Raw genomic sequence first — 13,678 nt, 5'->3', positions numbered from 1 at the left:
ATTCACTCCTTCCTCACAGCCACCCCTTAGCTTCCCTAATTTCTTTCAAAGCTTAGCTCAAACATTACCTTCTACATGAAGCCTTTCCTGATTCCCTACCAACTGCTAGTACCTCCCCCTTCCCTAAAAAAAGTTACCTTTTATTTATTTCATAGATATCTTCTATCTACTTTTAAAAGTATGTGTTATCTTCCCCAGTAGAACATAAGCTTCTCCAGGACTGGGACTGTTTGATTTTTGTCATTATAACCCTAATATATATCATAGTTCCTGGTACTTAACAAATGCTGGTTGGCTGATTGATTATTGGTAGAGCAGAGAAGAGTTCAGGAAGGCTGCTGCTGAGGTCTAGAGATAGCAGTCATTTATATCTCCAGCCTGAAATGAAAGGGGAAGAAACCCTCCCTCTAATCTTATAGTTGAAAGTAAAGGTTTATGCTCAATTGTGAAAGAATATGAGAAAGATGACCATTTTTCAGCCTTGGATGAGGAGAAGCTGTCCCTGTTCTGTTTTTCCCAGGGGACTTCTGTTCCTTTCAGGCTCATCAGTTTCACCAGCATCTAGAAAGGGAGCAAGTTCTTCAAAATAATGTCCCTGTGGAATAAAAAGGGAAGCAGGGCAGCAGGGTGGGGAGACATAGGTTGATTGGAACAAGCTGGTTAGCACTAGTTAATTTCCATTCACCCCATGCAAAGAATCAGTCTGCATCCAGCAGAAATTGTGCCACTTCTATAAATGGAGAGCCTGCAACTCTGAAAAGGTGCAGAGGTAAGTTTCACTCATCACCTCTTACATTACTAATCTACATCTGGGAGATAGGTTTGTGATTATAAATCCCCTGTGCAGTTTGGAACAGAGCCGGAAGTCAGGGTTTGGGTTTTGAATCCTTAATACTCACTTACCTTGTAAAACAGCAGGCCTGATTGTTGTGATTTATGTAGATTTATGTGCTTATTTTTCACTATAGTATCATTCATAAAGGTACTTCATTCCCAGACTAGCTCCTTATCTTTCCCTTAAAGCCTCTGCTTCTTCCTAACTTCCCTACTTCAGTTAATGATACTGTTCTCTTTGCTAAGGATGGAAACTATCATCGATGGTCTATGACTCTTCCCTTTCTCTGTGCTACCCCTAATCTAATGAACAGCCAATATCTCCCTAATGACTTTCATATTCCTCCCCTCATTTCCACTTTTACCACCCTAGTTCAGGCATTCATCTCCTCTGCACTACACATCCATCCTTCACGCAGATAATTTTCTTAATTCACCAAAGAGTCATTCTATTGAAACACCCTTAATGACTCCTTGTCATCTACAGAACTCCCTAGCTTGACATTCAAGACCTTCTGCAACCTGGCCCCAGCTCACCTTTCCAGCCTTATCTGATGTTACACCCCCTCAGATAGTCTACACTTCACCTAAACAGGACTACTTTCCATTCCCCAAATTCACCTTTTCTTCCTCTGTTCACCATATCACTAGAGCTGGGATTCAATCCATCTTTGCCTCCTGCATCTGTCTCTTGAGATTATTGCTATTTCTTTAGTGAAGCCTGTTTTTATTCTGCTCCCCTCAGCCAGTACACTGCCTTTCTCAAATCTCAGAAAACCTTATTTGTAGTATTTCATCTAGGCATTACTCTTTGTGTCATAGTTTTGGGTGTGCCTGTCTTCTCACCCAAACTAGATCCTACCCTTCCTTGAAGATGTGTATGCTTATAAATAGGACTATGTCTTATTTATCTTTTTAACTAGCCAAACACACACACACACACACACAGACCTGCACACACACACACACATGCTTGCCTTTTCTTACAAAGAGTTAATATTGGAACTAACGTTTTACAAGAGTTAAAGTTAAAATGTTCTAGCTTCCAGAATAGTGTAGTGTGGTACACATAAGGCAACAGTTAAGCTGTGGGGTTTGATAGTATTTGTATGGGCAGCAGGTAAATGGTGACCACACTGTATAAGCCTCTACTCTCCATCTGCCACATTCCAGTCTTTACCATGTGGTGCCCAGAAAGTTTGCCATGATCTCCCCTTCCTGCTACCAGCCTGGTTTTCCTGCCTCCTTTCCATCCCTTCTACCTCTGCACCATGAGTGCCTACCTATCACTAAAACTAACCTGCCCTACAGCTCCCTCTAGTTTGCCTATGCCTCACTTATCCTTAGTACCTGCAGGCATTTTGGCTAGAGAGGTAATTTTCCCTGAGGTTCAACTGGTGGTGCACAAAAGTTGTTTGACCTTTTAAGAGGGCATTGGTGAAACGAGGCAAGAGAGGGTAGTCCCAGAGACAAGGGAAGCTACTCAACTCAGATATCCCTTGAGAGCAGTTGTTCCTTCCTTTAAGGAGTTTGGAATTAAGAAGATAGACATGTACACAAAGCAGGTATGCCGTGAATGAATTACAGACAAGAGGGCTGTAGGAATAAAAACAGAGACTCTCAGCACATTACATATTTTTATATTTTTTATAAAAGCATATAATAAAATAAATTTAAAAGGAAAAAAAGCATACATTAATAAAAAGTTTTACCTTGAATGTGATTTTTGCTAAATCCCATAGATTTTTTTTTGGAGGGGGGAAGAACAGGGCAGTTGGGGTTAAGTGACTTGCCCAAGGTCACACATCTAGTAAGTGTTAAGTGTCTGAGGCCGGATTTGAACTCAGGCAGTTCTCCTGACTCCAAGGCTGTGTAATGTAATGCCAAGGAAAGGCAACTTCCCAAGGTTCAAAATACCAGCATAGGTGCTCTCCATTTTATTCAGTGACAAACCAAGAACAGAGAAGGTCAAAACATGACATCATTCAAAATACAGCATTTACTAAGTGTGATTAAATAATCTCCAAGTACTACACCACCCCAAGACCTTCCAATCATTCAGTCAATTACACAGTCCCTTTTCTAAATACTTCTCCACCCCTAGGCTGTACCTTCATTTAGTCCACCACAAAAGCCCCTCTTCTCAAATGGAGATTAGTTTCCAAACATAGGTAAAGTACCTTCATTTGTCAATCACAGAGCACAATAAGGTCAAAAGTTCCCCACCCCTGGATCACAATTGAATCTACCCCAGAGTTACATCAAGTTTAAACACAGCACTTAATACCCAAATGGAGGTCTTTTCTTCATCTTGACACGAGGCAAGTTCTCAGCAATCTTAGTTCCTGGGGAGACAAGGCTTAGCAAGGCCACAAGATACATTGCCAGTCCCTTCATTAATTCATCCTCTGTCTGTAGAACAGTCCTAGAACCCCTGAAAACATTAGCAAAACCCTCTCCCAGGATTTCTGTAAACATACAACAAGAAAATCCTTCTTCAGGGCTTCTGAACCAACAGAAAGGTTCCCAGACCCCTGCAACAACAGCACTGTCCTTCACCAGTGGACAGTATTCACTCTCTGTCTGCAGGACAGTCTCAGGAGCTCTTAGCCAACAGCCAGGTTCCAGGACTTCTTCAACAAAAGGACTGTCTTTCACCAGTGGACAAATCTGGCAAAACAACATCAAAACAGACAGACAAAGTACCAGCAAAACAGCCATGTCTCCTCAGTCCTGGGCAGGTCTCAAAAGTCCAGGGCAATTCAAAGTGGCCCCCAGCAATTCTCTCAGTCTCTCTCTCTGCCTCCACGAGGTGCTGCTTCCAAAAAGTTCTTCTGCCTCTCTCTTGTCTCTCCAAATCTACGTCACCGGCTCCTCCCAGTTCAGGACTCTCTTTTCACATCAACAAGTCCATCCCACAGGTGGTATTAACAAGCTCTGGGTTTTAACACAGGCTGGTGCTCTATTCACTATGCCACCTAGTTGCCCTAATACCATAGATTTTTTTAAATGTTTATTTCAAACTTAAACTCCCCCCCAAAAAATAAGCATTTCCATATATGTCAGAACACAAAAAGTATTGTATTTGAAACCACCAGTCTCCGTTTCATACTACTTGCTTTTTAAAATAAATGTGTGTATATGATATGTACATATATATAATAAATTCCACGCATTACTTTGAAAATTATCCTATTTGTCTTTGCTTCCTCCTGCATTTCCTTCTTTTCTCTTTTGTACCTTTTAAAAAAAAATGTTTCAATGGCTCTTTAATCCCTGTGTTACCCCTTCTACATCACCTGAGATTAAAAAAGAAAAAAATAACAGCAAACTTTTAAGCATTACCAAGCAAAGCAAATCTACAGAATAGCCACATCCAGAAGTTCACTATTCTGAGCTTTATTCCTTCACCTCTCTTTCTTTTCTTAGCCATACTTGTGGGAAGTTAACTGCACTCACTGCCTTTACTCTGCTCTCATTCCTCATTCCTTTAAAGTCTGACTTCCTACCTTCAGTTCACCACTCAACTGAAACCATTCTCTCCAACATTTCCAATGATCTTTTTTTTTTTTTTTAAGCAGTCAGGGTTAAGTAACTTGCTCAAGGTTACACAGCCAGTTATTTCTGGGTGTGGTGCTAAGTATTGGAGCCCAGATTTGATCCCCAGATCATCCCGACACTGGGGCCGGTGTTCTTACTCACTGAGCCACCTGGCTGCCCCTAAGCAATCAGGATTAAGTAACTTGCTCAAGGTTACATGGCCAGGTGTTTCTGGGTGGATGCTAAGTGTCTGAGCCCGGATTCGATACCCACGTCGTCCTGACACTGGAGCCAGTGCTCTTACTCGCTGTGCTACCTGGCCACCCCCCCAGTGATCTCTTAATTGCCATATCTAATGGTCTTTTTATAGTCCTGATCCTCCACAACTCAATGGCAACTATGAAAATGCCAGTGTAGTTCTGAATCACAAAATATAACAGACTCTCCATATAGAATACAGAAGCAAACTATTTATTCAGACACCAGAAAGCCGAATCCCAGCACCAGAAAACTGAATCCATCATAGCAACAAAAAAAAATCTATACACAATAGCTCTGCAGATAGCAACACAATCTCAAATCTTTCCCCCTGCTCAGGCCTCCCACAAACAAACCGGACAATCCTAGCTTTCTCCTTGTCTGTGTCCTCTCTCTCTCTCCCTCTGCTGTAACTGCTCTGACTCATTTCCTGCTCTACTCCTTCTTATTCCACCCATTCGGCAAACTCCTTCCACCACAGACTATATGTAATTACATCTGGCCTATTAAGGGACAGGGAAGATCTTCAAATCCCCATTCCTATTACATTGTTTCACAAGGAACAATGATCACTTGAACTGTTTTTACAAAACTGTATGGGTTCTTCACCCAAATTTTGGAGTACCACAATAATTTCTCCTTGATAATTAGAATCTGTTACTTCAGCCAACACATGCATTCCTCAAACTGCTAATCCTGATTTAGGTAATACCCATCCAAAACGATTTTTAGGGATTCTCATACATATTCTAGTGGAGATTTTTCTTTTCTATCCAACCAAAAGTCCTCTAAACAATGTAAATCATATCCTGCTGAACCAGAAACATTCCTGGATACGGTGCTGGGACATCTTGCCTCAAAGTCCAATACTCAATATTTGGGATCTCATGTGTTTGTTGTTTTCTGATTTGCAGATTTGGGGCATCATTCTGGTTAGAGTTGTTCTTCTTCCCAATAGTCTATTATTCAAAGTACGTAAAGCCATGAACAAATTCTCCCTCCAATGTTGATATGAATTGTTAGAACTTCCTTAACTGTTCTTTCAACAATCCATTCATTCTTCCAATTAACCCAGATGCTTGTGGATAATATGGAATATGATATATCCATTATATAATGTTTAATATAAAATATCTCTTCCTTTCATTACCTTTGAAATGTGACCCATTGTCACTTTGAATCTGCATTGGGGTTCCATAATATAGACTTACCGTGTTTCCCCGATAATAAGACACTGTCTTATTATTTTTTTGGACAGAAAAACACCAGAGGGCTTATTTTCAGGGGAGGGCTTATTTTAATGAACATTGACAGCAATTTTAATAAACAGGTAAATGTGAACAAAAAAATGTACCTTTATTCAATAAGCAAATCACTGGGGAAGAACAGGATGACGCGCTCACTGCTGCAGCTCTGATTGGATGCAGCTCGGAGCGCGGCGTGCATTTCACGGGGGGGCGGTGCATACAGAGGGTACCGTAATGTAGCGTGTAGCGCAGGGGATCACCTTCGCTACAGTAGCAATCTCAATAGGGCTTATTTTCAGGGGAGGGCTTCTTTTAGAGGAATCTTATGCAGTAAGGGGAGGGCTTATTATCGGGGAAACACGGTATGATATCTAGAGTTTTACAGGTGTTTTCTGGGTCACATGCTTATAAGGATAAGCCACTAGTACACATGAATAGGTGTCAACACAAGTACATGTAAATTTGTATCTTTTATCTTGGGGTAGGGGTCCTATATAATCTGTTTGCCATATTTAGGCTGGAACTTTTCCCCTTGCTATCTCTCCAGTTACTACGCAAGGAAGAGTTCGTTCCCTTTCCAGTTGGCATATATGACATTCCTCTGTTACTTGTTTTAACAATGAATGAGAGATACTAATAGCTCAATCTTGTGCCCACTGGTGTGTGGCCTGGACCCCTAAATGACTGGCCATTTGATGGACCCATTTCACTAATACTGGATCATCAGTTGGTTTCAGAGTGGGGATAGTATGTTGAGTAACAATCTTTGCTAATAGATTAGCATGTGCATTGTACTAGTGTTCTGGCTTGGTGAAGGCCATTTGAGCATCTACATGAAAAACTGAAAAATTAGTAACCAAAGACATGTCCCATATATCTTCCCATAATTCTTTGCCCCAAATATGACACTGTCCTCCTTGTTCAGTTTTAATGGCTTGATGTACTGCCATAAGTTCAGCTTATCGACTACTTCCACCTGTCCCAGTACTTTCTAAAGTCCATCTAGTACATGGGTTATGAGCTACCACTTTCCAGTGTCTTTTATGGCCCAGATATTTTGTTGTCCCATCAGTAAATCATGCATGTTTCTTTTGTTCTTCAGTTAATACATCATATCCCGCATTCCATTTTACCAAGAACTGTACCAGCTGTTGCTTTGGTTCATGGGATGTATCATTTCCCTCAGTATCTATGTTTGCTCTAGAGTCATGTAGAGCAGAAACCCCACTTTTGCCTGCTTAGATTTATTTTGAATATACTTTTCCATTTAATTATGCTAGCCTCTTGTATGTGTCCAATTCTGTAAGAAACTAGGGTATGCATTTCCCAGGTAATAATTGGGATTCCAGGCCTTGATATTGCTTCATGGCCCAGAGTCAGTTGTTCAGTCTCTACCAAAACCCAGTATGTAGCTAACAACTACTTTTCAAAAGGGGTATATTGATCTCCAGATGAAGGGAGTTTCCTAGACCAAAATCCTAAGGGTACATTTCAGCTTTGTTGTTTTTGCCGTAAACTACAATTTCCATAATCATCCGGTACAGTACTTGTAATTCCACTGGGCCATTTTGCATAGGCCATAAATCTAGGGCCACTTATATAGCAGCCTTGGCTTCTTCAAAAGCTTTACTCTCGGGAGCGGCTAGGTGGCGCAGTGAGTAAGAGCACCGACCCCAGAGTCGGGAGGACCCGGGATCAGTTCTGGCCTCAGATACTTAACACCCACACAAAAAAACTGAACATGTAACCTTGGGCAAGTTACTTAACCCCAATTGCTTAAAAAAAAAAGCTTTACTCTGCCCGAGTCCCCAATCAAATTCATATTTCTTCCTAGTAACTTTATATAAGGGTTTCAAAATCTGTCCCAGATGCAGAATGCGGTGTCTCCAATATCCAAATAATCCTTTAAACTTTTGAACCTCTTTTTTATTGGTAGGAATAGGAAGATCCTGAATCTTTTGCTGGGCTTGCAGGAGAATCTCTCACAGTCCCTTATTCCAATGTATATCCCAAAATTTTATGGTTTGAGCTGGCCCTTGAATCTTTTCAGGGTTAATTTCTCACCCCTTGCTTTTCATATGCTCAATTAAAAGCATCGAGCTTTTCTCCACGTCTTTTACATTTTTTCCCTATATCATAATATCATCTATATAGTGGGTAAGCTATACCCCAGGTAGCTCTAATTCATCCAAATGTTCAGCCACAATCCTGTGACAAATATTGGGAATATTGCAGATATCCTTGTGGCAAGAGGGTAAAAGTATGTTGTCTGCCCTGCCAAAAGCAAACTGGTCCGATCGTTTAAAATCTATTGGGATAGTAAAGAAAGCATTGACTAAATCAGTAACTGTGTACCAAGTCCCATCATATTGCTGGATCCTTTCTGTTGACATAATAGTATTTGGAACAGCAGCATACAAGGGGGGGAGTCACCTTATTCAATTGTCTGTACTCCACTGTCGTTCTCTGGGTCCCATCTGACTTTTGTACTGGCCAGGCAGGATTATTCCATCGAGTGGTTGTAGAGACTAACACTTCTGCCTCAATATATTCCTTTATAATATTGGTAATTTCATCTTGCCCACTTGGCACATGATACTGCTTTTAAAGTAATTACTTCAGAAGGCTCAGGTGAAGTGATTGGATCCATTTTTTATTTTTTCCACTAAAACTATATTAATTCCTATCTTCCTTACTGCACATTGGTATCTCTCCTCAGATAAATTTAGTTATACCTCTCAGTAGAGCTATTCCACTGATGTATTCAGGAATTGATACAATTACCACTGTATATTCTTTCTTAGGTAATTGTCCAAATTTCATCATTTCGGCCCCACCCAGGCCTGTGATGGTAATAGGAGTTCCATGAGTGATATTCCTAGGACATTTCCTTTAGGGGTTGGTTTCCTTCTCAATGTGCGGTGAATTCGTTTCTGTTTTCACTTTGCTCTCTGGTTCTGATAGATCTGAACAGTATTCGTTTATGACTTCTTAAAACTGTCCAGTGTGTTTTTTTAATCATAGTTTTCTCAGATTCTCATGATTCTTCAGTTATCTCTCCTTGAACCATTTTTCCAAGGCAGTTATTGTTTATATAAGATAGCTTATGCTTTCTTCCATTTTTTCAATCTCTTGATTTTGGTCTAATATTTCACATGGTCTCAAGGAATGATTGATTTCTGTTTTGGGCTGTTCTAGTTTTTAGGAAGTCTATTACTTGCATAAGTTTCACCACATTCTGTTCTACGTTTTCAGTTCTTTCTTCCAGAACTTTCATTTCATTTCCTTTTTAATCTTTTGCTTCATTTCTTCTAGGTTTTGATATGATCCTTGTAGCAGAACTTTTTTTTTTCCCTTTAAGTCTCTGCTTGCAGTTATGGATTTACTTTCTTGTAGGTTGGATTTTTTGGATTTTAAGGAATCTCGGGATCTATAATAATTTTTTCTAGTAATGGGAATTTTATTTGGCTTACTAATCACTCAAGCCTTAGTTCCTGAAGCAGGGCTTTGTGCCTGGGACAGGCTCTGCTTCAGATCGGCCCTCCTTTGTTTCTTCTTGGATCTCCTGTATTTCTGTACCTCCCAGAGTTGCACACACACAATCTGCCAAGCTTCTCCCCAAAACAAAATCCCATCTGAAACCATATTGATTCCAGAATGCTCTAGAGCAGTGAACCCTAGACCATCACAATTTCTGAGGAATCCACATTGTGGTAATCCAAAGGCATACATTGGGTGTAAATAGGTGGTAGGCAGCAGGTATATTGCAGGCAGAAAATAGTAAAGATAACATAGAGATATATGATCTTATTTGAGTGAATGAACTGGAGATTGAGAGACATGAAGGGATAATAATGGGACAGCTTTTGTAATGCTACCTATGCAAATTAAGAGAACTAGAGGCTGTGTGGTTGTCCTCCTTCAGAAGATCTGCAGAAGGATGTGGACAAGAGTGTCACATAGTGAGAAAGTATAAAAGAGTTGCCATCAGCATCAATTGGAGAAAAGCATCCACATCAATGAAATCAAAGATAAGTTGAAATGTTATTTTAAAAATATTATTTTTTAGGAGACTCTAAATAGGAAAAGTATTTGAGCTGTCCTTACCAGCATTTGGAACCTTCAGATCTCATCAGAAATATTGAGTTGTTAGGGAAAGGGTTGCTTTCTCTGAAACAAAAGGCAATAGGTCTTCAGAAACACCATCTTAGACTAGATGTTCTTGCTCTGAAAATACAAAAGAAATTCCCTATTCCTTTTTAAATATAAACATTTTCTGGTTTCTGGTTTGTAAATTAAGTTGAATTTTTTTTTAAATTTATGCCAAGCTGGTCAAATTGACACTATTCAGAGATTGAATACATGACTGGAAGCTAGACTCAAATAAAAGCCACTAAGAACATTTCAGCAACCTAATTATAAACCATCTTGGCACCTGATCCCTTTCACTCTAAAGTGAAACTCTTAGAGAAAGGAGGGGATATATGTGAATCATTTAAAAGGGGGGAAAATCTTCCTGAAGCTAAAGGTATCTTCATTTAACTTTTAAAGTCTAAGATAGAGCCAGATAGTAAGGAATAATCTATCTCCATTAGTTGTGCAGATTTCTGCCTAACCTGCTGCTAGTTTATGCTCCCCTGATTGGCATTATAAGAGACAAATGTGTCAATGTCTGATAATCAGTCTGAAAATCTTTGAGGTAACCCAGTCTAGTGAGTGTTTTTCTGTGGCCCAAGTGCTGCTGTACCCATCTTAAAGCAAAAAGTTTCTCCTCCTTCCTCCTCTCCATCTTTTGAATCCCTCCCCATCCTTTAAAGTCTAATTCATATTCCACCTCTTCCTCTTATCCCTTCCTCCTGGACCTCATTTAGCACTTTGTTCTGTTCTATTTTTCTTACATCATCTAGATCTGTATTGGTGTAATGTCCATTGCCTAGACCCATGAAGGCAAAGACCATTTCATGCTATTGGTCCCAACGCCTAGCACAGAGCTTACTGAGCGTTGGCTGGTCTAATAGTAGACACCAAATAAGCCTCAAAGGTCATTCGTGTATTTCTTTAGTCTTGTTGTATATTATATCACAGACTGAGATAAGTATTGACATTTTTTGCTCAAAGAAAAACAAATCAGGGAAAGATGATTGAACATACAGAGATATTCTCCCATGACCTTGATGTCACTGTTTACAGCACTGCTTCGGTACTGACAGTCGTGATGGGATTTCGCTTTTGGATAATCCTGTCAGGGTCTCTTATTTCCTGCATTTGAGGGGATGAGGAAACTTCTGGTCACAGATAAGAATTTTTTTCTACAGAACCAATCCCACCTGCTGAAACGAGGACCTTGAAATCTTTGTACCTAGTTATATCTGCTTACCCCTGGACGTGCTCTTTGCCCCCAAGCAAATGGTAGCTCCTTAAAATCAGAGACTGTTTTGTCTTTCTGTACCAAGCATCTGGCACAGACTGATCAGTTAGCCAGCAAGCATTTATTAAACACTTACTCTGCACCAAGCACTCTGCTAAGCAGCAAAGATACTAAGGCAAAGGCCCAAAGGTCCCTGCCATCATGGAGCTTACACTCTATTGGTAGAAGCAACATGCACACTTAAAACCACCTACACAGTATACATACGGACTGGATGGAAGGTAACGTTGGAGGGAAAACTTAGTAAATATTTGTCGGATCAAAGAATGAATGGCACATGGCTCCAGGGACTGAGGGGACACCCGCAACTATAGTTCTTTTATTACAGAGATAGCCTTAAACCAAGCCAATGAAATTTGTCTGCTAAAGTGGCAAAGCCTAACTTTTAAGAACTGAATTAGCTACTCACCTTTGCACTGACTGCACACTACACTTCCACTTGGAAACCCAGATATTTAGTGAAATATTTGTTTCAGGGAAACAAATCTATTTGGATCCCTGAGTTTAAGGGAACACGAACAAGGCTCTGGTAAATTGTATCTGTTCTCCGGTCTTTGCCAGAGACCTCTCCACATGGAAAGTGATGCTCTGAAGCCTGGTCAAGGTTGATCTGAGCTTCCAGACCTAAAAACTACTTTAACCTTTTTCCATTAGTCCTGTTCGGTGGCTCTTTGCAAACACAAGTCCTTATTGTGTTGCAAGGCTTAGTGACAGAGTGGTCTGTCACATGACTTACAGGCTTTCTCATCATCTAACTGTGTGCCTGTTGCTGGCCTTGTGCTTTTTGGTGGTGGTTTTTGGGATCCAGAAGGACTCCAAAGTCAACCATGGGTTTAATGACTTGATTCCATCAAGGTAGCATAGCACCCTGTTTTTACATAATTCTAACAGCTCACCAGATTGCCTTTCTTCACTCCCTGATTTACTGCAATATGAATTCAGCTTCGTTCTCTTTGTAAGCCTCCCAAAGTGTTACACCCACATATTTTGTGACAAAAGTGATCTTTCCTTCCTGATATTTCTTTTATCACTTTGGCTAGACCAATTATTTGCCCTTAACACATTCTACCTTGTATTATTCTTATGCTTTATTTATCCTCTCCACCAGAAGACAGGGCCTTTGTTTTTCAATTTTGTATCCCCACATCTTCATATAATAAACACTTAAAAATAAAATAATTAGATTAAGCAAATTAGTGCTACTGTTCCTGGTCCTTGCCTAAAAAAATTTAACTTCTTGGTCACAAGTTCACCCCCAGAAAACCGGAAGTAAAAGTCTTCATGTAATTTCTTCTTTTGTTTCTATTCATCCACATTGAAGTGAACTGAAATGTCATTACCCTAGACAAACAAAATCACTTTCTATGCTCCCACTGCAAACTCAAACCAAGGGTGGGGAAGGCAGTTAAGGGAAATGAAGATAACATCTGCTTCCAAGATGAATCTGTCTTCCTCCATTTCCCTAACAAAAATAACCACAATGCAACCTGTCGCATTTCACAGTTATGAGTATATATGTGCATAAAAACATATGGAGTCAAGACCATTCTGTTGTCAGCCAAGACAAGTTCAAAGTGAGCATAAGGAACTTAGAGCTGTCACAGTTATGCTCTCTTTCCTGTGATTCCCCCTCCAGGATGTTTTCATAAGTCATACCGAAAGGCCACTACTTTCTTAGGGAGCGCTTTTCTTGATATAGATAGGATTTTACTATGAAGATGAACACCTTTGTGCCCATGATATATTATGCCATGAAACCGTGACGAGCTATCCTAGTACACTGGGATAAATTTCATGTGAAGCCTATGGTTATTATATAAATAAGGGAAAGAATTTTTAAAATCTACCTATGTGTAGTATCCCTTTACCCCCTCAGGTTTCTTACCAGGGTTATTTTCATGATTTCTCGTAGTAAAACGTCAGTATGTTTGTGTTTGGTGGATGTTGTCTGAGTATCTGAAGGCCCCTTCCAATAATGACTCGTGTGCATTTATTGTCTCTACTCACCCAGTGGACTGAAAGCATGCTCATTGTCCCAACCTCTCTGACCAGAGAATAGGAAGACGTAAAGCTTCTTTATGGGCGTTTCTCTGCAGGGTAAAGGGCGTAATCGTAAGGGAAACTACCCGAGTCCATCATCTCCTGTTGCAGTCCGATTGCCCTCCATGTCTGAAGTCCCAGAAGAAGCTGTGACCAATGAGGAGGCAGCAGAGATGGAGGTCACAGAGCAGCAGCAGGCAGCCATGCAGCAGGAGGAGAGAGTGCTGACTGAGCAGATCGAAAACTTGCAGAAAGAAAAGTGAGTTTCCACAGGGGGAGGAGGAAGGACATTGTGTTTGTTGTCCTTCTATGAAGACGATGCACCTACAAG

The 13,678-nt window shown here is 40.3% G+C and overlaps 1 protein-coding gene across 12 annotated transcripts in view; it reads left to right on the top strand.

Annotated features, from left to right (window-relative positions):
• The window catches only part of MYO9A (myosin IXA), a 324,456-nt gene that overhangs the window by 303,237 nt on the left and 7,541 nt on the right, over positions 1-13,678 (top strand). For 11 of the 12 annotated variants that reach the window (XM_069067272.1, XM_069067273.1, XM_069067277.1 and 8 more), the window contains one exon: positions 13,404-13,606. The exons of the other annotated variant lie outside the window; for it this stretch is intronic. In XM_069067272.1, coding sequence (XP_068923373.1) covers positions 13,404-13,606 — 203 coding nt within the window. The remainder of the gene's footprint in view (positions 1-13,403; positions 13,607-13,678) is intronic. 12 annotated transcript variants of the gene reach the window in all.

This window comes from Petaurus breviceps, unplaced genomic scaffold (genome assembly GCF_028583685.1).
Source record: "Petaurus breviceps papuanus isolate PSGF00001 unplaced genomic scaffold, PetGlider_PUasm1.0 90740, whole genome shotgun sequence".
NCBI lineage: Eukaryota > Metazoa > Chordata > Mammalia > Diprotodontia > Petauridae > Petaurus > Petaurus breviceps.
The sequence above is the reverse complement of the archived record's forward strand: the minus strand, read 5'-3'. Positions and strand labels throughout refer to the sequence as shown.